Genomic DNA, 21,134 nt, shown 5'->3' with positions numbered 1-21,134 from the left:
TTTGGCCAAAATGACTGCAATCATGCCCCCCCCCCCAACAATAAGAACACTTCACAAACATTTTAAATGTCTCCCCCAATATGGAACTCAGTCCTACACCCTTCCCTATCATGCAGTCCCCTTTCACTGAGTTTGAACAAACTGGCTGCGGTCTTCCATCAAGATTTCTCTTGCGGTTTCATCCATGAAGGTTGGATGCAGTGGTATGGGCCTTTAAACTAGCTTATAGCATAATGAGTGGTGGAATTGGGAACATCCAGGTCTCGGGGATGGACTTGTAGCATTGAGAATGGCGGTAACTGGCCATAATCTTGTCTGACTTCTCCATGCTCCTTCTGGTATGCACAGTGGCTCAAAACAGGAGAGTGAGTCACTTCCTCCATTCAATCGGTGTGAATTTGTGATTTTTATATTGCGGCTTAACACAGGTGAGTTGAAATTAAAAGTAAAATTCACCTGCTTGAAATCTAGTCATTTTTAAAGTACTTCTAGAATGTCCTGATTAATATTGTCTGGGCCAGACATTTCTTGGAATAATCCAAAATGAGTAAATTCAGATTTTTTAATGGGGGTTGTTCTGGATACTGAAGAGACATGCTGATACCAAAATATATTTGAATTTCAACAGTGAAATTATTTGGCCACACCTGTAATTGTTTATGCTTGGAAACTAACCTAGGAATTTGACAGTTAAAGTTATGGATACACTTGCAATGACTCCAAACTGGCATTGTGTTGAAAATTACATTTGGTAATATGCAAAATATATATTTTAAATCCTGTTAACTGACTTGGTTCATGCATCTGAAAGTAATTGTTGCCAGTGGAGGTATAACGAATTACAACAAGGATGTTTTCTTGCTTTTACTTCCTGCTCTGCTCCTACGTTCGAAAGAACATGAATTGTTGAACATAGCTTTTGCAATAGCCACCTGTCTCCCTTTTATGTTATCATTGGTTTTACGGACGCATATTCTATTCATTTACATTTATAGAGCTAGACACTGCTGGGCATTCCATAAATGTACTTTCATTATTGCTGCAAGTCAGGCAATGCAAATCAAGTAAGACCACTTAATGTCAAAACAAAACATTCACAAGTAAGACAGAATATATAAACACAAACAGAATGGCAAATCGGTTGACAACATATTTTAGTGTTTTCGCTTTTGTTAATAAGAGGGATTCGATTGGGGAAGAGAATTCATGTAGCAGCGCCGAATTGAAAACTGAACGCACCCTCGCTAAGCACTGACGTAGTCATCAAATACATTTTGATTGGATAAGTCTTCTGAGTCTTGAGTTCAAAGATCACTCAAGCCGGAAATTGCTTTTTGAATGTCAAAAGTGGCAAAAGCATAAGAATGCATGAGAGTAATGTGGAATAATCGGTTATAACCATTTGTTGCCATTTATGGTAACACAACCTATACACATGGCTTGTTTTTTCAGAAGAAGAATTGCATCGAAGGTATCGTTAAAATGTTTTATTTAAATGTTATTGCTAGCTAGCAAACTGGGTTTCCCAGCTTTGCATAGCGTATAGCATCTAATTCAATTGTTATTATCTGATTCTTTTTCAAATTATTTTTGGGTCTGTTATATAAATAATCTCCATAGGCCAGTTCGAACTGATCGTGCATTCTGAATGGAGCTCGGGGTATATGTTACTAGGTAATCATGATGTTGATGTGATTTGGTTTTATAGTGTGTATTGAATACTTTTTGAACGCCGTTTTCATGTTTGATCTCTCATGATGTAGTTATCCAGGTGTTTGGGGCTGCCCGAAGATACTTTCATCTCAGCTCTATGTGCAATCCCAGTCTCCAAAAAACAGTTAAGTTTTTGAGTGGGAGAGGGTGGGTTCTGCTGAATGAAATGTCTGGTCCTGGGTCCTTATACATTTCACTCAATCAAAAACATCGACTTAAACCACCGCATTTATACAATCAAAACGCGATAATAAGTACTGAACAGTAAAAAAAACATACGCTACTCAAAAACATGATAATTAACAGTCAAATAAAGACTTTTCTGAAGTACCTTTGTCTGCCTCAGTGTTAATAGAGTTTCATTTCAATAAGGCTACATTCTTTTTGAAATGTAATTTGTTTTACCTGAAGAGAGAACATTTTACCAGGGTTCGTGCTTGTCCTTTCCCCAAACCTAACCATTACCTAACCATAGCCTTTCCGTAACCATTTTTACCCTTAACATAAACTGAGGGGCAGAGCCGCCTACAGAACAAAGTATATGTAGAAAATGCTAGCCTGTGTTTTGCAATGGTTCTTTGGATATTGTTATTCTACAGGCAATCTCCAGATTTCCGCTTGTCAGTCAAAGCTCTGCTGTCGAAAGGGATCCTGCCAGATAATGGAGACCTCGAGGCACAAACCAAGACTCTGGCCAATCAGGTGTGGCCTCTAATATATCAGACTATTACACCAATTCCTGATATACATAGATACAGTTTGACACAATGCCAGGAATGAACTGGTAAAGCTTCCTCACAAGTCAGAATGTTGAAAAAACATTTTAAAATACACTACCTTTTGTCAGAGTGGTCATAAGCCAACATGTTTTGATGGCCACGCACTGAGACTTGTATTTTAAGTCTGTTTAATTATATTTTCCTGAATTACCACAGATGAGAGAATTCAAATAGAACTGTATTTAACATTCAAACATTATTTCTTATGGTTTTCTGTTTAAACGTGGCTACGTTGTACACCATGGGTATAGCATTGCCACATTCGTGACCAGTGGGGCTGCTAGCATTCAGTTGGGTGTTATGGTTTGGATTGTGGAGGAAAAATGTATCGATACATATGGGAAACTTTAACCCAGAATGTTGAGTTGTCAGTTCAGTGATATGTAGATTTTACCCTCCTGTCCAGTTATAGAGCGCTGTATTTCCTTTCAGTTACAGCAAGATGATGTTGTTGAAGAAATATTTGCTGGACGGGGAGTGATTCATTTTAGAGTTAGCCGGATTCAATTGGTGCAGGTGAATATTCTTATTTTCTGCTCTTACTTATGATCATGTCAGTTAAAACAATTCAGACTTGCACCTTTAAACAGTGTTTTTTTTGTAATTTTTAAAAAAAAACTATTTTTCTTTCAGTGGCTGAAAATTAAATGTAACAAGTTTGTTTTTTCTTCTGTTATTTCAGAAAGTCTTAGAGCAGTCACGCAAAGAACGTGACAAATTTGGGATGAAAAGTGAACTCCTCAAAGGCCTCAAGAAAGGAACAACAGTGGTTGAGTTTAGGTAAGTTAGTAAAACCTGTTCTTCTCAAACAGCATTTGTCAATAAAGTCAGTCTTTTTTTTATTGTCAAATGCACAAAATAAGTGTCGTTCTGAGCAGTGAAATTCTAATGACATGGAGGCGACAGCTATGCAGTAAATAATACTGTTGTTTCCAAATGTTCACTCGGGAACCTGTTCCTTAGGTACACCCATCTATTTCTCAATTGGAACCCTCTTGAATCCAGAATAGCCTGAATTATTTGGTGCGTGGATTCCGTTAATTGGAATGGTCAGAAAACGTCCCACAGTGCTCCATGCTGATGCCACTGGCATCACATTTAATATAGTGAACAGCGGTTCATTCACTCTGCAAACAGCTTGTTGCTTCTCATCCCAAATAGGTGATTGAGCTCTGGGAACTGAGCAAGCCACACAATCACTTGAGACAATATGTGGTTTCATGACGCTACTCGTTCAACCAAAGCATTTGCCATTGCGTACCTGCTCGGATGAGAGAGCATTTCTTAGCCAGCAACTAGTATTGAACTAGCTGTAATTAATTGTGTTAACACAGAGTGCGACAAGACGAGGCCAACGGAGTGGGCCATTCTAACGTTACTGAATGCCTGTCTATCGAGCAATGGCCAAGTTACCCACTGGTTGAATAGGAGCTGTCCTTTTTTGAGAAGATGGTAGTACACCCAATAAACTGGCAACTGAGTGTATATTAAGAAAGTATTTTATGAGACTAATTTAATTTGGCGGCATTTCCTGATTTTTAAAAATAAAAAATGTGTCTTACAGTTCTCCAAATATTGCCAAGAAGTTTCATGCCGGACATCTGCGTTCCACCATTATTGGTGAGACACAGTTGAAGTCCTTTAACATACCAGCAGAGGGCAGCCTTTTTTTGGATATTGTATCTATCCATGTTAAATTCAGATTTCTATTATTGTATCCATGATTTGACTGAAAAATACTGTTCTTTTTAGGCAACTTCATCGCCAACCTGAAGGGATCCTTGGGAAATAATGTCATCCGAATGAATTACCTGGGAGACTGGGGAATGCAGTTTGGTAACTTTACATGCGAATAACAAAAAGCGGAAAAACTAAGAATTTAACTAAAAAGCTTCATTGTAAATGATCTTGTGATAAGATGACCCGTCCGTTATACAGGTCTGCTAGCAGCTGGTTTTCAGAGCTTTGGGTGTCAGGAGAAGCTGAAAATGAATCCCTTACAACATTTATTTGATGTAAGTTTGTAAAATTTAATATTTCTCTTGGGGATTTAAACTGCTCTTTTGTGTTGTGTTTAGGGATCTACTCTAACACACGTGCGTGCGTCCTGCAGGTATACGTCCAGGTGAACCGGGAAGCAGAGAACGATGAGGCCGTAGAACAGGCGGGCAGAGAGTTCTTCAGACAGCTAGAACAGCATGAGCAACACGCCATGGCACTATGGAGACAGTTTAGAGAGATCACGGTGTCCGAGTACCGGAAGGTCTACAAGGTGCTGTGCCGCACGTCTCGGATTATCTAGCCAAGCGGTTGTCGTAGAGTTATCCTCTTATTTCGTAAATGTAACTGTCACGAGAATCGACTTAAACCTCTGTGGTGTTTTTAAAGCAAAATGTGTTTTGAATTGAAGTCCACGAGGTTGGGTTGCTATTGCACATGGTGGTTGCTCTTTGGTAACTAATTGTTTTTATCGTCTGATGTGTTCCTCCGTAGCGATTAGGGGTTCACTTTGACGTCTACTCCGGGGAGTCGTTCCACCAAAAGCAGGCCCAGGAGGTGGTGCTTCGACTGCAGACACAAGGCCTGCTAAAAACAACAGAGTATGTCACGACGGCAAACATCCGTAATCCTCTACTGGTTATGAAATTGTGTGGTGTAAATGTCAGGAACTAAGCAAACAATGACACATGACGAGTGTTATGTTTAGTTAAACATAACATGGGTTATGTACAGAGAGGAATCTACAAGATCTAGATTTAAAAACGTGTGTATTTAAGTTTGTGGTATTCAAAATGCACAGGCCAAAAAACAATTACTTTTATTTCAGATTTTGTATTTGAGTGTATTCATACGCTTTGGCCCAAATGCAATATTTAATACCTAGGTAAACTTGATCAGTATTTGAGTAAATTGACGAATACAACTATTCTCTTAAAATATCTAAATGTTGAGAAATGTGAAATAGTATTTTGTCCAATATGTACAATAATTGGAATTCATAAGCAAGTAGTATTCCCTTGTTGCAGTGATAATGTACTCTATGTAGAGTAATGTTGTGCATTTAACTTAACAGGAAAGGGACAGGTGTGGTGGATTTATCTCCATCTGGGGACATGTCTAATTACTCCACATTACTACGCAGTGATGGGACGTCCCTCTATATTACCAGGTATGTTGTTTAAGATTTTTTTATTTATTTTTTCTGGCGAAAAATGACCTGTGTTGCGTTGATATTAGTCAAACATTTATTTCAAATGGATATAGGATAATTTTGTCACAGTGTCTTTTGAAGTGGTCAAATCTGTGATTTAGATTCATCCTTTAGATATTTCAGGGTTGGGTATTGATTGACAGCTAGTGGTTGCCAAACCAGTTCTCGAGCATACAGTGAATGTTTAAGATATTTAATTTATGGTAGGTATGAGTTGACAGTTAGCAAACAAAACACACCCATTTCAGCCCCATGTTGTTTCAGTCATGGCTGCTTGCATTTTTTTTTAACCAGGATACAGAGAACTCGGGCATGATTTAGTCTTGATATTCCTAGTTTTTTATTTGAATCTTTTTTTATTAGTGTTTTGCTGTGTTTCAGAGATCTTGCTGCGGCCATAAATCGCAAGGAAATTCATAATTTTGATGAGATGATCTACGTGGTGAGCATAAGGCTAAACCACACTTCAAGCCCTCTCCAAAAGATCTACTAAACAAATCATTTATGAGCGTGATTTTGCATGTTGGTTTCTTTCTGTAGACTGACAAGAGTCAGGGGAATCATTTCCAGCAGTTGTTCCAGATCCTTCTGGCCATGGGACACCTGTGGGCTGAGCGGTAACCCTGTGTACACAGCTGTCGCAATACAAACCAGTAAATTGTTTTAACAGATTTTGCTATGGGACTCTCTGGTTTCAATGTCTACATGTGTCTGTATGCAGGTGCCAGCACGTGCCTTTTGGCCTGGTGCAGGGAATGAAAACGAGGCTGGGAGAGGTGGTGTTCCTGGAAGATGTCCTGGATGAAGCCCAAGCAAGGATGCTGAGGAACATGAGCCAGGCCAAAAGTAAGGACAACCACCAGAGTGTCACCAACGCAAGGCCGGTTCTAGAAATAAGCGGAATGCTTAGGGCCCCCGATCACTAGGGAGCCCCCCCCCCCCGACCGACATGGGAGAGGGGGCCCTAAATCAAATTTAGGGCCCCCAAATGGCTTGAGCCAGCACTGCCCCAACAGAACACTGAATATCACGTGTATTGAAAAAAGGGAACTTAAAATGCTTGCGTTACTCCCTGTTTCCTATGTAGTGGTCTGCTTTTGACGCGTGACTTTAAGCAGAGACAGTGAACAATTGGTGTTCGGCCCAGGTGTATAGTCCGTGTTAGTCAAATGAAATAAGTCCTGTTCTCTCTTCAGCGACCAAGGAAATGGATGATCCAGAGGACACAGCAGAGAAAGTGGGGATCAGCGCTCTGATAATTCAGGTGAAACCATTTGACAGCGATTTGATTTTGACATGTCAGGGGTCCGTGTAAAGCTTATCGGTTTATTCGTCTAATACCTGTGAGTAGAGACTTAAAGTGGGTTGAAAATTCCAATATTCGATTATTTCTTTCTGTCCAAACAATTGAAAATTCCCAAAAAAGCGTGCACGGATGCATACTTCGTAAATCCCCCAGAAATAGACTATCTGGGAACTTTTGGCATGCTTTGGTTTGAGACATACTAATCTTTTCGGATACCAATCTGTCATACCATATAGTATACAAGTATTCAGGCCATTATTCACTTCCACACAGTGAAGTCAAACTCTTTCACTGCTTCCAAATTACCCCCTCGTAATCATGGCCAGACATGTCTTCAAGCTTAACCAGCTGTAACAATCAACCCTTTAACTGGGTCAGATGCAGATGTGTGGTAGCCTGTGTTGTAACCAATGTTGTAGGCTACAATGAAGCCCTACAATGAAAAAGAAAACTGACCAATAAGAGGCTAACCAACCACCTCAGACTGTTTTTACAGATCCACTATATTCTGGCCCTATTCTGTCACCCTAGGCTAGACAACAATATGCCATAACCGCTGTCCTAGTTAAAACTAGAATAACAGCCTCTGCCATGTCAACACACCACATTTATCTTTGTCTGTAACCAATAAAGTGTTCCTTGCTAATTCAGCAATGAAAGCGACACCCATAATCGGTATTTTGATTTATCTTCTCACACATTCCTTTTGTCCCAGCTTTCTTTATTATTTTGCTGTTTGTTTTTCCCTGGCATCAGGATTTTAAAGGGCCTCTGGTGTCAGACTACAAGTTTGACTGGGACAGGATACTCCAGGCCCAGGGAGACACGGGAGTGTTCCTACAGTACACGCATGCCCGGCTGTGCAGGTGAGTGAGGAGGGAAGCCTTCATCAGTCTGAGCCCCTCAGCGGTATGGAATGCCATTGCAATACAGGAACCAACTGCATGTGCTAGCTCAGCTGACTGGTTTAAGGGTGTTAGTCAGATCTGACTCCTCGACAACCAATGTGCTTTCAGCTTAATACGTCTGCATGGAGAGGAAGATACTGTCAACCCATCACTTCTTCTAGACCAGAGGAGTGTTTTGATAATGCAGCACCTCCTTCGGTAAGCCAGTGCCCTCCAACCCCTCTTATATATACCGCCATGGAACAGGATTTGACCGCTGTCTGAGTTTTTGCTGTTTTCACATTGAATGTGGTCTGATATTTTAGTGTGTTATAGAAGTCAGGGAGAAAAAATGACCAACTTTTGGTTTAAGCACGAGGATAATCAAGCAGGAGAAGCATTGCCAGAGACCTACAAAATGACCTCGATTGGCATTCGCCAGAGAATTGGCACCCTGTTCTCTTTACACATGAGAGAGCAGGTTCACACTGAGCACGCGACAGATGTGAAAGACACCCTGCTGAACATTATGCTACCTGAAACATCATCCAGCATGACTGGTTTGGTGGTGGGTCAGTGATGGCCTGGGGAGACCCATCCTTGGAGGGTTGCACAGACCTCCACGTGCTAGCCAATGGTACCCTCACTGCTGTTAGGCACCGGGATGAAATCCTCAGACCCATTGTCAGAACTTACGCTGGTGCATTGGGCCCTGGGTTCAATGCCCGGCCTCATGTGGCCAGAGTGTGTAGGCAGTTCCTGGATGACGAAGGCATTGATGCCATGGACCTCACGTTCCCCAGACCTGAATCCAATTGAGAACCTCTGGAACATTACGCATCAGTGCATCTGAAGCCACCAAGTAGCGCCACAGAACCGTCCAGGAGCTCGCTGATATCCTGATCCAGGTCTGGGAGGAGCTCCCCCAGGACACCATCTGCCGTCTCATCAGGAGCATGCCCAAATATTGCCAGGAGTGCATACAGGCACGTGGGGGCCATACACACTACTGAGTCACATTATGAGTTGCCGTGATGAAATTAAAGATTGAAGAGCATAACCGGAAGTAAGGAAGTCCTAATCTGGATTCCATATGCACCCGAGCCGTAAAATTGTGACTCACAAATATGCAACCTCACTGACCAATGTAATGCAAGCCACAAATCTGTAAAACCCGGGTGACAAATGCTGTAACATTCACAAAAACATGTTTCGAACAAATAATTTGCTAATCATCCTTTGTTTTTGTTAAAAATTCATTGTTTTTTGACTTACATGTTTGTGAAATTACAGCCTATGCATGTTTCTTGACAGTGCTTTTTATTTCAAAGTTGGATTATGTATTTGTGACTCGTATATATTTGTGGCTCGCTACTTTGAAGTTTCCAACATCCTACTAGAATTTTACATTTTCTTGTTTCTTGAACTTCGTGACCCAACCAGGAACTATTCTCTGCCTGAATGAGTGCCAGAAAACGGTTAATAAAAACTGCTGTATTTCCTGAAGAATTGCACTCCGTCATCAAGCATGTGAACTGTGTGGATGCGTGCCCGAAATGTTGATATGTACACAAACAGGTTTTGATATCAATGCCGTCACTGCTCGTCTTGATTTCAGACCAGGACTTGCCGTTCTTTTACATTCAGATAAATTGCTGTTTTCTCACATATGACATTCATACTGTGACTATGTGGCCATTTGTTTTCAGCTATGATGAAGTTCTATACCAATCTGCGTGCGATCTCCAGCCGAAACATCTGGTCAACTTCCTGATGACTCTGAGGTACTGAGCAGGATGTTCATGTGAGAAATCCAGACACTACACTTTTTCATACTTTTTATTCTGTGATAACTAACCATAAACTGGGTTTGTATTTCCTGCTTGCCCAGTCACCTTGCTGCCTCAGCACACAGACATCTGCCAGTGAAAGGAAGCCCTCAGGCTGTCGCACAGGTAATGAGCACTGATTATATGCTCGAAGGCCCAATGCAAAGTAATTTAAAACTCTGTATACACGAAATAAGCCTGCTACTGTTTACCCTTCGGATACCAAATCTGTTTATCCTTGTGACCAGGCTAGGCTGCAGCTCTTCAGTTGTGTCTGCACCGTGTTAGCCAATGGGATGAGGATATTGGGCATCACACCAGTTGAGAAAATGTGACCTTTCACCACCTGCTTAAACAATGTTTGACTTAATGTAAATAAATGTTATAATACTTGTTTCTTTTTTTTTTTACTGGATAAGGAACTGGCCAAATATATCCTGGACAGACATCTATCCTTCACAATTTGGAATTAGCTTATACAGTGCATAATCAATAGGCAATTAACAGTTTATTAAATTTAGACACTGATCACTTTAATGCCCTGTATTACAAGGAAAAACAATACAATGCATGTTGAACATGAACTGTGGAGTATTTTACTATGAGGGGTGTTCAAAATGTTCCTTCAACATGCAGCAGTACTTTTTCCCAGGTCATTAGTGTGGAAATTATACTTCAAATCTGCCAGGTAGGTCATCAACATTTATTTTGACGGATCAAAACATTACATAAACACATGGCTACAATGCTAAAACTCCACTTTAAAAAAACATGAATATACATGCACTTATTGTCCTGGCTCTCTACAAGACACTCCCACCAGCTGTGTGAATAATACTTTGTTTATATAGGCAAATACTTGATTGATAGACAAACTACAATACAGTCATTCTGCCTCAGTTTAAGCACAGCGCTATTTAAAGTCCCTTCTCTCCAGCATCAATCAATGATTAATCTTTATTCTCTGAAGGTCGTTGGCAACAATTGCATTGTTTCAGAATAAGGACTGTAGTGTGAAAATGGGCCTTGTGGTAAAGTCCAGCACAGAGTTCAGATAATACCATCAACTGTTGAGTTCTTCCAGACTCAGACCTCAGACAGTAATGAGTTTCTGCTTGGCCTCCTTGTCTGTATCTGTTCGTGGAAGCTTGGTGGTGTCTTGTTTCGGAAGTCCATAAAGGTATATGGAGACACACACCAGCATTGCTCCACTGGCGAAGCTAACCGCTGCATTCAAAAGTGAAAACAGTTATTGGAAACCAGCTGTACAATATATCAGTTCACTCACAGCAAAGAATGTTGGTAAGATTCTACTGTTCTGAGACATTAGTATAACAAGATACCACACCTAGTTTCAGTACTGCCCAAAACAGTACAAAGCACTATTGTCGTACAGTAACTCTTACTAGTACCTACGCCAAGAGACTCACTTATCTGTAGTCCAAACAGAACGACAGAGGCAACTGTAGAGAGAACGATGGCGGCTGCTGCAGAGAATCCTTTCATAATGTTGTCTGTGTACTTCACCACCACCGACGTGTACAAGCCTCCCACACTGGCCAGAACTGGAAGGAGGAAAGATTCAAACGCCTGATTCAAATGTTGCCCCTACCACCCACCCACACCCTTGACTGACGTAATCAACCCATCATCAAGTCTTCCATTTGAATCAGGTGTGTGAGTGATTGGGGAAATGTAAAAAATTACAAAAATGTACCCCTTGGGGTCCCTGGGACCAGAATTGGGAAACACTGACCTAGCAAACCAGAATTTGGCTAGACTTTTGGTTGCTAGACTGAACTCACGTCACTGAACCCTTCACTGAGGAATTATGTTTGTGTGTAGCAGTTACCCCTCAACCCTTATGATGCTCAATACTCAAGACACTGCAGTTGGTTACTGCTGAAGTCGCAAGTAGAAAGTAATCTAGGATGTGTTACATGTATCCAGTTAGGCACAGTACTCACAGACTACAAAGCACACCCACGGTGTGTAGCCATAGAAGAAGCCTTTCTCCAGGACCTGAGCTCCCTCAGTCATATAAACCCCAACGAAGGTGACCACAATGCCAGACAGGTACATCTGGATGTTCCGCACCCACAGGGACGTGTCGGTGCTCTTCAGGACCTTCTCGAAGTAGACGCCTGTTCAGGAAAAACGAGACGAGGCATCAATGCACGAAAGCCTCTCTATTGATCCTGTGGAGTCCATCCTCACCTCCCCATCACTGCTTTGGCTGGTGCCTTATAGTGGCGGTGAACTGTACCGTCTGTAGAAAGGGTAATCAGCCGCCTTAATTTAAAGGTACATTGCTTTATGGCTAGGAAGCGTGCCGGCAAGGGTTGCGGACGTTGTCGTTACGTAGATTAATTCTGTCCTGTAGGTTGTCTTTATGTACATGAATTCTGTCCTGTAGGTTGTCGTTACATAGATGAATTCTGTCCTGTAGGTTGTCTTTATGTACATGTATTCTGTCCTATAGTAGCACTAATATACACAGTAAAATGTGTTTGCATATAGAAATGTGCCTTGCAACTAACAGTGATTCTGATTAATTATCATCACTCACTATTCCTGTAATTGATTACCAATGGTACAGTGTGTAGATAAAACAAGGTTATTGTATATCACCTGCAAATCCGGAGCACAACACGGCGACAGCAATAGCCATGAACCCCAAAAATGGGTTCTGCTCAACCTGAAAACATTACAACAGGTGTGAGGCCCTGACAAGGCAGAGATGTCAGAACACATTTAAAAAAATAATAATAATATGTAAAGCCATAAGAACCTCAACAATGATAAATGCAGGCCAAAGGAGGGAAAAAATAGGGTACCTGGACTTTAGTGGCCTCGGCGGGTTTCCACTGTACCAACGTAACACCCCCACAAAGCATGAAGATGGAGAACCAATGTAATCTGCTCAGAGTGCGGTTCAACATTAGAACCATACACAAGGCTGTACAAGGGATCTTCAGCTGATAAGTCACCTGGACAGGAAGTCACAGCGGAACACATTGAGTGTGAGCCAAGAAGGAAGTACACATTTGTAATTTCTAAATGTGCTGTTTTTATTTGAAGTCGATACCTGATACACAGCAGCATCAAGATTGCTCAAGGCAATGAAGGCCATGTTATTTTGAATGGCATACACCACAGATGGGACACTCAGTTTCAGTAGCTCTTTCGGGCTCTGAAACACATGTTGGACTACGGTTGCCTTTAACCGGTCAAAACTGCCGGTTTCTCTGCGAGGTGAAAATTAGGAAAAGCTGAGCATCTGGGAAGTGTATTAATTGAACAAAATAATTAAGGTGTTGTATTTATAAAAGGCGGAGTCCGCTTGGACAGTAATCAACGTCATAGAAAGAGGATAGTAGGGCCCTTATAACAAACTTACTTGATCAACATTCCAAGGCTCAAGAACAACTTAATGACTTCTGTGACGCATACTGCAGTTGTAGAGAAATACATAGTGCTCGACGATATTGTCCTTGTGTATCGTAACACCACGGTGTACGTTGCCGCCACCAGTGTCATCACTGACAAACAGTACACCTTGAACACCACACTGACCGGCTCTGTGGAGAGAAGATAGTGTCACCAACTCAAAGACGCCTGGAAGTTTTTAATACGTTTTAAAGAGAAAGTCAGTAACTGCAATCTCCTCTTATATTTCGGACTCTGGATTACAGGAAAAGTGCAGTGTAGTACCCTGCTGGTTTACCGTACTTTCTGATGCAAAATTATTGAATTGCTGTAGCAAAGACATTTATTTTATTTCTGTGGTCGCAGTTACACTGTACTCTTGACTGTAATTGTTGTGTGTAAGGGACCGACCAAGTCACATAGTTGCAAGTCACAAGTAAGTCTAAAATCTTAACCTTCAAGTCAAGTCCCAAGTAACAACGGGAATCGCGAGCAGACAGAGGTGAGAGTGGTCGAAAGGAAGGTGCTGGTAAAATCTAAAGTCCCTCGAGTCATACAGCTCAAGTCGAAGTTAAGTCACAAGACATAAGCATCAAGTCAAAGTCAAGTTGCAGAGGTTCTCTCTTTTCACCAAGTCTCAAAATGTGACTCGAGTCCACATCTCTGGTAAGGGCAGTGTCTACAGCATGAAGTAATGACAAACGAGTAAATGTAACTCTAAGGAATAAAACATCTGGACAGACATTATCTGAATTCGTTACTAAGACAATGACTAAGGAGTCAAATTCTCTCTGGACGATATTTTCCGATTTAGCAAAAACAACTAGCTATAGGGGCTAAGTTTAGCCAGAGACATCCGAACTGCTCACAACTGTGAAGCTGGCAATATAGCTGGATAACACTGATATTTAGTAACAGTTTCTAAACTGCGGTTGCTTTTTGGGTTATTTGTAGCTGTAAATAAGACAACTGCATTGCTAGCAAAGAAAAATAACACACCCGATATTTTGTCATCTGCAGTTACTTTAGTTCGAAATAGCATAGCTAACAAATTCCACTTACCATCCTTAGCCATGTTGAAATTGATTGTGGGGGGGTTGACAATTTGGATTCAACACTATCACCTCGTCATGTCCGTCTGAGCTTTGCAATTATGACAATCAGGTATGCTATCCTGAGTAAATCACGCCTTCATCTTTCGGTCTGGCTCTCATGATCAATTTAACGTGCTAGTGACAGTTCCTGCAAAAACTTTCCCATGATGCAACGAGCGCCGATGGGTTTTTGTTGCACTTCCTTTAAAATCGGAGTACGCTGGGCCACCGGCGGGTGGAATTTATGCCGACTCCAAATGTCCGTCCCATCACAGGCTGTCTTCTCAGCATGTTGCTGCTTTTACAGTTGGTTATGTGAATAGCTTTGGAAGACAGTTGTTTGACCAAGTGTGTTTGTTATTCAGTGTGCAAATAATACGACTTGTATGCTCCCAGCAGAATAAGCTTTAGTAAAACAAACACAGGTATTTTCATGCGTTATCTTTATTACTTGAAAAATAGGTTATTCGTCTACTGATCTGGTTAAGTTTGTTTTTATCATATGTGAGGTTTTGTTTTTCCCTCCTCTAAGACCAGCCAGGTACACCTGAGGTTTGGGTACATTACTCTTGCCGTCCCTCTTGCTCTGGCACTCAACATCTTTAGGCAGGTAGGTTTGGGTGACGTTATCCCTCCTCATGTGACTTAGATTCGTCTGCATTGAGTGGGTCACTTTACTACGAAGATTGGCCTGAAAAATACAAAAAGAGTAAAGATGTTACATTTTTGTGTTAAATTTGAGTGTAAAAAATGTAATTTGTCATAAACAAAATAAGAATTAAAGTCCATAGCAATTCTACCAGTGTTATACCACAGACCAGTCAACGTCAAATCAATTAAATCACTGACCAATTTGATTGCTTTCCTCCTCAGCTCCCACTCATTCCACTCATAGGACTTCACAATGTTGGTCTCCAATAAATGAGTGTCTGTCTGAGTGCTGCCGTCACACTTTGTAATGGGTTTTACCAACAATCTCTCTCCAGACTGCATCTGCAAAGACACGATTTTAGTGAACGGTTGGTTAAAAAAAAACAAAAAAAAAACACGCATGTTCTGTAGAATGAGGAATTTACTGTACATGATACCTCAGAATAGGGAGTTACACAGGCAAACTGCTGGTGGAGTTTGATTAGCTGGATAAGCACAGGGGACTGCTTTGCTATCTCTGCCACATGGGCAATGTACTCATCTGGCTTGGACGCAAATGTTAAAGCTGCCTCCTTGGAGCTGAAAACATAGTATTTCTCCCTATGTTTAAGCACTCCTATGTTTGGGTTGCCTGAAGAAAAAAATACATTGCAATATATAATTGCATATAATAAATGTGCATGTTACAAGACTTCCTGTAAATATTTACAATATGTTTTGTCTATATACACTGGTGTGAAAAAGTGTTTGGCCCCCTTCCTGATTTCTTACTTTTCTGCATGTTTGTCACACGTTTCAGATCAAACAAATTGAAATATTAGTCAAAGATAACGCAAGTAAACACAAAATGCAGTTTTGAAATGAAGGTTGTTATTATCAAGGGAAAACAAAATCCAAACCTACATGGCCCTGTGTGAAAAAGTGATTGCCCCCTACAACCTAATAACTGGTTGGGCCGCCCTTAGCAGCAATCAAGCATTTGCGATAACTTGCAATGAGTCTTTTACAGCGCTGTGGAGGAATTATGGCCCATACATCTTTGCAGAATTGTTGTCTCAGTCACAAGGTCTTACGCTGTTATATTATTGTGCTGGGGGAGTAGGGTCAGTTCTTCTCCACCAAGTTCTCCTTCTCCACTATAAATCCTTGTTGATATGAGGAATACATTTTCAGATTTTTCCCCAGTCTCCTCCCGTTTTGAACTTAGGAGTGCATGAGGTCCTGGCCAACATCTGCAGAGTACCTGGCTTGGGGGACCCGTTGCTGTCCCTGTCCAGAGTCCTCCTGGTTGTGTTGCAGATTGAGTCACTGTGCTGACACCTCCCCCTCCCGTGTTGTCCCTGTCCTTGTCCCATCAGGTCATGCTTCCAACCTGGACTAGGTTTAAATAGAATCTAGACTCAGCCCACACCTATTTATTAATTATTATAATTGTAATCTTAATATGTTCACCTGGCACAGCCAGAAGAGGACTGATCACCCCTCTGAGCCTGGGTCCTCTCTAAGTTTCTTCCTAAATATTGGCATTCTTAGGGAGTTTTTTGCCACTGAAATTCAACACTGTTGTTTGCTCCTTGGGGTTTAAGGCTAGGTGTTTTGGAAAAGCACTTTGTGACATCTGCTGATGTAAAAAGGGCTTTATAAAATAAATTTGATTGATTGTAATTCAGCCACATTGTAGGGTTTTCAAGCATGAACTGCATTTTTAAGGTCATGCCACAGCATCTCAATAGGATTCAAGTCAGGACTTTGACTAGGCCACTCCAAAGTCTTCATTTTGTTTTTCGTCAGCCATTAAGAGGTGGACTCGCTGGTATGTTTTGGATCATTGTCCTGCTGCAGAAGACAAGTTCGCTTCAGCTTGAGGTCATGAACAGATGGCCTCAAGATATTGTTGGTAGACAGCAGAATTCTTGGTTCCATTTATGACAGCAAGTCTTCCAGGTCCTGAAGCAGCAAAGCAGGCCCAGACCATCACACTCCCACCACATTTTACTGTTGGTATGATGTTCTTTTTCTGAAATGTGGTGTTACTTTTACGCCAGATGTAATGGGGGGGACACCTTCCAAAAAGTTCAACTCATCAGTCTCATCATTCCACAGAGTATGTACCCAAAAGGGGATCATTAAGAGGTTTCCTGGCAAAAATGAGACAAGCCTTAATGTTATTTTTGCTCAGAAGTGGTTTTCGTCTTGGAACATTTTTCCCAGTCTCTTTCTTATGGTGGAGTCATGAACACTGAGGTGAGTGAGGCCTGCAGCTCTATGGGTGTTGTTGTGGGGTCTTTTGTGACCTCTTGGATGAGTCGTCACTGCGCTCTTGGGGTAGTTTTGGTCAGCCGGCCGCTCCTGGTAAGGTTCACCACTGTTCCATGTTTTCGCCATTAGGGATAATGGCTCTCACTGTGGTTCGCTGGAGTCCCAAAGCTTTAGAAATGGCTTTATAACCGTTTCCAGACTGATAGATCTCAATTACGTTCTCATTTGTTCCTGAATTTCCTTGGATCTCAGCATGATGTCTAGCTTTTGAGGATCTTTTGGTCTACTTCACTTTGTAAGGCAGGTCCTTTTCAGTGATTTTTTGATTGAGAACAGGTGTGGCAGTAATCAGGTCTGGGTATGGCTAGAGAAATTGAACTTGTGTGATAAACAAAAACACTTTTTCACACAGGGCCATGTAGGTTTGGATTTAGTTTTCCCTTAATAATAACAACCTTCATTTCAAAACTGCATTTTGTGTTTACTTGTGTTATCTTTGACTAATATTAAAATGTGTTTGATGATCTGAAACATTGAAGTGTGACAAACATGCAAAAAGAAATCAGGAAGGGGGCAAACACTTTTTCACACCACTGTATAAGAGTATAAAATGTTATATTTATATTTTACACTGCCACATACCTGGTAGTAAAAGTCCATCCTTCTTCACAAGAGTATAACCACAAATTCCATTGTACTGCAGCAGTAATTTGTCGAAGTTGGTGGTAGTCTCAGGCAAAAGCCACTCCTGTGTTTTTATTTCGCTAGGGTCAATGCGGTTTTCTGACAAGAGAAAACATGAGAGGTGACTTAAAACAATCCTGATCTAATAACAGATATGTAAGAAATGCAGTGCTATATATTTGGTAATTTATTTAATACATTTTTTTAAAGTAGGTAACTTGCCGGAAGACTCCTTCAGTCTCTCCTCGTCACTCTTGGTCTCTGACCCAAGCATGTCCTCCAACTGACCATTAGGGAAGAGCTGGGACTGAGCTGCCAGGAAGGGCCGCAGGTTCACTGTTATGTTACGGAAGATACTCAACAGCACCATCTCATTCTGAAGACCTGACCAGAACTTTGCCAGTGCTGTGAAATGAGGCTGGGAGAGGATACATCATTTGAAAGTGCTTGAGCTATAGACACTATGGGCGACTCAAAAACAAGGACATTTCTAAGCGACCCCAAACTTTTGAACGATAGTGTAAGTGTGAGGACACTTACAAAAACCTGTCCAGTGGGTACTGCAGTCTTTGAATGCACGGTGAGCCTCAAAAGATTCATCCGTGATCTCAGTTCAGTCTGGAGAGATTCAACTTGCTTTGCACATAGAACTACATCTGCCTGATGAAGAATTAAAGCAGAGGCTTGGGTAAAATATATTTATGCAACAGAAAACTTGCTTAGCAATTTGGGCTGTCACGACATCAGATTTTCACTACACGATTATCACGGTATCTACAGACAGTTTGAAGAAAAAAAAAATGCTATCAGTCAAAATCATCTCCAACTTCGTTTAATGTTTTTTTGTTGTTTTTTTGGGGCAAATTAATTACACTCAAAATATGAGTGTATGGAGGTGGAGAGAGTCTGTAACCATAGCTGTACAAATAAATAAAATAAAAGCGTACAAAAAGAACAATTACACTTAATGGATAGTGAAAAGGCAACCAGATGAACGGATAAACAAAAGATCCACAAGGCCTAACACCAAGAGGATGTTTTGGAAAAATACAACTTCAGTTTTGCCAAGTGAATACAATATTATCATGTGTATTATTAACATGATATCAATATTTCATTTTTTAAATATCACGGTTATCGTCAATACATTCACTTCATGAAGGCATATTGGAACTCACCAGAAGAATTTTGAGGAAAGCTTCATGCTGCCGTACATTATACAGGGCTTGTTTAAGCATATCTATGGAAACAATGCAGTTTTTGGTCTCAGCCTCAGGCTCCATGAACCTCTCCAGCAGGGTTGTGTACTGCCAGGCCAAAGTCTTAGAAAGCTCCAGCTCACATTCAATCTCATTACTGGTGGAGGGAATGGCTTCATTCAGAATGGCCGGCACTATATGGGAAATTGATGACAAGATGTCAGGGCACATTTGGAGCTCTGACAAATTCTATAATGAATGAGGAACTTACAGTCGTCAATGCCCTCCCCTCCTTTGCCACTGTCTTTGTTGAAGAGGCAAATTCCGGTAACATTTCTGCTGAGCTCGTCGAGTTGTTGCTCCTTGTCCTTCTTAATGAGGGACAGGAAGGTCCCTAGCTCTGACTGAGGAAAGACGCTTTGTAAGGAAGCTGCGAAACACATGAAAACAAAGTAATCTGTGAGCAAAACAAGAATAAGTTGATCGTGGAGATGGGGATGATTCCCACAATCACTTCTATGGACATTAATTGGAGTTTAGTGGTACAAAATAGTCCTTAGTACCTGTGGCCTCTCGAACTGTGTTGATGTTTTTGGGGGAACCGAGTCCTGAGTGCAGCAGAACATAACTGACTATCTTACAATAAAGACCCTCCAGATCCTCGCGTGTTTTTACTCGACTGTCAGTGATCTCTCGAACCACTGGGACTAGTTGCGACTGAAGTACCCGCTGGTGCTCCTCAATAAACTCACCTAGGACACAAAACACCTTTAAGGTTAAAGGGATTAGATACATTGGTTCAGGATTTTCTTTTGGGCATAGCTCTCACCTACTTACGTCTAGACGTGTAATTCATGTCAAAGTAGACTTGCATTTTGATTGTGTCAAGGGCAGGGCTTCCTCGGTCCATGAGCTTGTCCACACATAACTGCAAAAGAAAAAACACTGATGACAAGGCCAAGATATTAGCGATTAGCGATGATAATGATTTGAAGTTAGTATGCACTTACTTCCACAAGTTTTCTAACATCTTGCTTGGTTAGAGTCCGATCAACGTTGAACAGATTTCTTGGGTCTAAAACCACAGTTTTTACCTAATAATAGGGATAACAGCAACTTAAAACAATTAAACTGAACATTTTCACGCAACACCCATAGCAACGTTTCGTGTAGTATTTGCAAGTCAGTCACCCACCATGAAAGCCACTAAAGTTTCCGACACAACGTGTCCTCTTCCTGCACATTCTTGAGCAATTTCTCGAATTATGTTTTTTATCACACCCTCCGCTTGTGCACGAGACATTATTTCAAGCCGTCAAGCTAAATTTGACCATAATGTGAATCTCCGTCGCCGCACCGCATCAGGTTTTACTGTCGGTTGCCATGGTAACGGGGTGACGATGCAACCGCACTTTCCACCCATTTATCGAACATGTTTCATGCACGAGCGTGCTGGCAAGTTCTGAAATTAGCATGAAAAGTATACGCGCATTTCACAAGCCATTGTGCGTTTCGATTCGGCTCATTTTTAGCGAACTACACTGAACAAAATTATAAACGCAACACTTGTTTTTGCCCCCATTTATCATGAGCTGACCTCAAAGATCTAAGACTTTCTCTATGTACACAAAAAGCCGATTTCTCTCAAATATTGTTCACAAATCTGTCTAAATCTGTGTTAGTGAGCACTTCTCCTTTGCGAAGATAATCAATCCACCTTACAGGTGTGGCATATCAAGATGCTGATTAGACAGCATGATTATTGCACAGGTGTGCCTTAGCCTGGCCACAATAAAAGGCCACTCTAAAATGTGCAGTTTCACTGTATTGGGGCAGTCCAGGGGGTCAGAAAACCAGTCAGTATCTGGTGTGACCACCTTTTGCCTCACACAGTGCAACACATCTCCTTCGCATAGAGTTGATCAGGTTGTTGATTGTGGCCTGTGGAATGTTGGTCCACTCCTCTTCAATGGCTGTGCGTAGTTGCCTGATATTGGCAGGACCTGGAACACGCTGTCGTATACGCCAATCCAGAGCATCCCAAACATGCTCAATGGGTGACATGTCCGGTGAGTATGCTGGCCATGCAAGAA

General features: G+C 41.3%; 3 protein-coding genes across 4 annotated transcripts; 1 reads left to right on the top strand and 2 right to left on the bottom strand.

Moving 5' to 3' along the window:
• Positions 1-1,325: 1,325 nt before the first annotated feature.
• rars2 (arginyl-tRNA synthetase 2, mitochondrial) lies at positions 1,326-10,118 on the top strand. The gene is made up of 20 exons (XM_010882808.3): positions 1,326-1,471; positions 1,764-1,837; positions 2,313-2,415; positions 2,925-3,008; positions 3,175-3,272; positions 4,057-4,112; positions 4,245-4,328; positions 4,431-4,507; positions 4,606-4,764; positions 4,986-5,092; positions 5,566-5,661; positions 6,085-6,145; positions 6,244-6,320; positions 6,425-6,549; positions 6,900-6,967; positions 7,766-7,875; positions 8,026-8,115; positions 9,606-9,680; positions 9,788-9,851; positions 9,974-10,118. The coding sequence occupies exons 1-20, from the start codon at positions 1,415-1,417 to the stop codon at positions 10,058-10,060; spliced, it is 1,752 nt and encodes a 583-aa protein (XP_010881110.2). The 5' UTR covers positions 1,326-1,414; the 3' UTR covers positions 10,061-10,118.
• A 289-nt stretch (positions 10,119-10,407) lies between these two features.
• Positions 10,408-14,407, bottom strand: slc35a1 (solute carrier family 35 member A1). Of its 2 annotated transcripts, none has more exons than XM_010882806.3 (8): positions 14,217-14,407; positions 13,126-13,306; positions 12,814-12,973; positions 12,563-12,715; positions 12,357-12,423; positions 11,693-11,869; positions 11,138-11,290; positions 10,408-10,952 (listed from the first exon to the last, which is right to left on the bottom strand). In XM_010882806.3, the coding sequence occupies exons 1-8, from the start codon at positions 14,227-14,229 to the stop codon at positions 10,819-10,821; spliced, it is 1,038 nt and encodes a 345-aa protein (XP_010881108.2). In that variant the 5' UTR covers positions 14,230-14,407; the 3' UTR covers positions 10,408-10,818. The 2 variants fall into 2 exon arrangements, with proteins under 2 accessions (XP_010881108.2, XP_010881107.1); XM_010882805.3 differs by having other exon boundaries at positions 11,156-11,290.
• A 140-nt stretch (positions 14,408-14,547) lies between these two features.
• cfap206 (cilia and flagella associated protein 206) lies at positions 14,548-20,435 on the bottom strand. Its single transcript, XM_020056448.2, has 12 exons — positions 20,237-20,435; positions 20,052-20,135; positions 19,879-19,969; positions 19,605-19,793; positions 19,313-19,471; positions 19,021-19,235; positions 18,383-18,502; positions 18,065-18,260; positions 17,801-17,941; positions 15,337-15,530; positions 15,098-15,241; positions 14,548-14,939 (listed from the first exon to the last, which is right to left on the bottom strand). The coding sequence occupies exons 1-12, from the start codon at positions 20,342-20,344 to the stop codon at positions 14,712-14,714; spliced, it is 1,869 nt and encodes a 622-aa protein (XP_019912007.1). The 5' UTR covers positions 20,345-20,435; the 3' UTR covers positions 14,548-14,711.
• Positions 20,436-21,134: the final 699 nt, after the last annotated feature.

The sequence above is a fragment of the Esox lucius genome, chromosome 18 (assembly GCF_011004845.1).
Source record: "Esox lucius isolate fEsoLuc1 chromosome 18, fEsoLuc1.pri, whole genome shotgun sequence".
In the NCBI taxonomy this organism is placed as follows: domain Eukaryota; kingdom Metazoa; phylum Chordata; class Actinopteri; order Esociformes; family Esocidae; genus Esox; species Esox lucius.
This window is presented reverse-complemented; position numbering and strand designations above follow the sequence as displayed.

Coding starts and splice junctions, on each gene's coding strand:
- rars2 (XM_010882808.3), top strand. CDS start 1,415: ATGGTAACACAACCTATACACATGGCTTGTTTTTTCAGAAGAAGAATT. Junction 1,472..1,763: donor GAAGAAGAATTGCATCGAAG/GTATCGTTAAAA, acceptor CTCATGATGTAG/TTATCCAGGTGTTTGGGGCT. Junction 3,273..4,056: donor ACAACAGTGGTTGAGTTTAG/GTAAGTTAGTAA, acceptor TGTGTCTTACAG/TTCTCCAAATATTGCCAAGA.
- slc35a1 (XM_010882806.3), bottom strand. Junction 12,974..13,125: donor AGCCTTGGAATGTTGATCAA/GTAAGTTTGTTA, acceptor TTCACCTCGCAG/AGAAACCGGCAGTTTTGACC. Junction 12,424..12,562: donor CCGAGGCCACTAAAGTCCAG/GTACCCTATTTT, acceptor TAATGTTTTCAG/GTTGAGCAGAACCCATTTTT.
- cfap206 (XM_020056448.2), bottom strand. CDS start 20,344: ATGTCTCGTGCACAAGCGGAGGGTGTGATAAAAAACATAATTCGAGAA. Junction 20,136..20,236: donor AAACTTTAGTGGCTTTCATG/GTGGGTGACTGA, acceptor CCCTATTATTAG/GTAAAAACTGTGGTTTTAGA. Junction 15,531..17,800: donor GGATGGACTTTTACTACCAG/GTATGTGGCAGT, acceptor TTTTTTCTTCAG/GCAACCCAAACATAGGAGTG.